Here is a 1,183-nt window from a genome sequence, read left to right as displayed (position 1 = left end):
CCCACCCTTCCCAGTTCCCCTCAGTTCCCCCCAGTTTCCACCATCACCCCCTCACCCCTTTCCCTCCCCCCACAGGGAAGATGCCCATCCCCTGCGTCACCTCGGGGCTGGCTCCCAGCCCCCCCTCGCCCCCCGCCAGCCCCAAAAAGGGCCGTTCCCTCAGCAAAGTCAAGTCCCCGGGGACCGTCCGCCGCCTCTCCATGAAGATGAAGAAGCTGCCGGAGCTGCGGAGGAAGCTGAGCCTTCGCTCTCCTCGCCCTCGGGGGCAGGAGGGGGGCACCTCATCCTCCGAGACCCCCCAGGAATCCAGCAACGTCATCAGCCGCTACCACCTGGACACCAGCGTGGCTTCTGGCCCGGGGCTACCACGAGCCAAAGGGGCTTCTAAAGGGGGCTACTTGAGCGACGGCGACTCCCCGGAGCTTCTGGCTAAAAACGGGGCTCGTGACCGAGGGGAGGAAGAGGAGGAAAACGGGTTGGACGTGGAGCTTTTTCGGCCCTATAACTACGAGGAGGCGCCGACGCCGTCGGCCCCGGGGGGAGGGCAACACATTTCGGGTTTGGTCACCGTCCACCTTCACGGCCTGGGGGACCTGAAGCCCCCCCGGGCTGAAAACCGGGAGGTTTTTTGCCTTTTACAGGTGGACGCGGCCAACCGGGCCCGGACGGCTTTATTGCCCTTAAAAAAGACTTTTTTGGGTTTAAATCACACCTTTAACCTGGAGCTGGAAAGCGCCCGGCACCTCAAGGTGCTGGTTTTCTCCTGGGATCCCACCTCTTGCCGTAACCGTCTCTGCTGCCACGGCACCGTGGTTCTGCCCCATATTTTCCGAGGTACCGAAAAAGGGGTCTGGGGGGATTGTGTTGTGGGTTTTTTTGGGGGAGGGTTGACCCAATTTGGTGATTTTCTTGGCAGGTTGTCGGGCCCAGCGGCTGGCGGTGCGGTTGACGCCGCGCGGCGTCCTCTACTCCAAGCTGACGTTGGTGGAGCGTTGGGAGGACCCCAGTCAACGGGAACCCCGCGTTTTCGGGGTGGAACTGGGCAAACTGGTGGAGAGGGAGAAGGCGCCCACCAAGGTCCCCCTCATCATCCAGAAATGCCTGGCTGAGATCGAGAAACGAGGGCTGAAGGTGACACCGGGGTGGGGGGGACGGTTAAAGGGGTGACAGTGGGGACCTGACC

General features: G+C 62.6%; 1 protein-coding gene across 1 annotated transcript in view; it reads left to right on the top strand.

Moving 5' to 3' along the window:
- LOC106898582 (rho GTPase-activating protein SYDE1-like) overlaps positions 1-1,183 on the top strand; it is a 6,566-nt gene that overhangs the window by 4,800 nt on the left and 583 nt on the right. Inside the window, exons 4-5 of the mRNA XM_014959891.1 lie at positions 76-834; positions 917-1,131. Coding sequence (XP_014815377.1) covers positions 76-834; positions 917-1,131 — 974 coding nt within the window. The remainder of the gene's footprint in view (positions 1-75; positions 835-916; positions 1,132-1,183) is intronic.

Source organism: Calidris pugnax, unplaced genomic scaffold (assembly GCF_001431845.1).
Source record: "Calidris pugnax isolate Ruff unplaced genomic scaffold, ASM143184v1 scaffold539, whole genome shotgun sequence".
Classification (NCBI taxonomy): Eukaryota; Metazoa; Chordata; class Aves; order Charadriiformes; family Scolopacidae; genus Calidris; species Calidris pugnax.
This window is presented reverse-complemented; position numbering and strand designations above follow the sequence as displayed.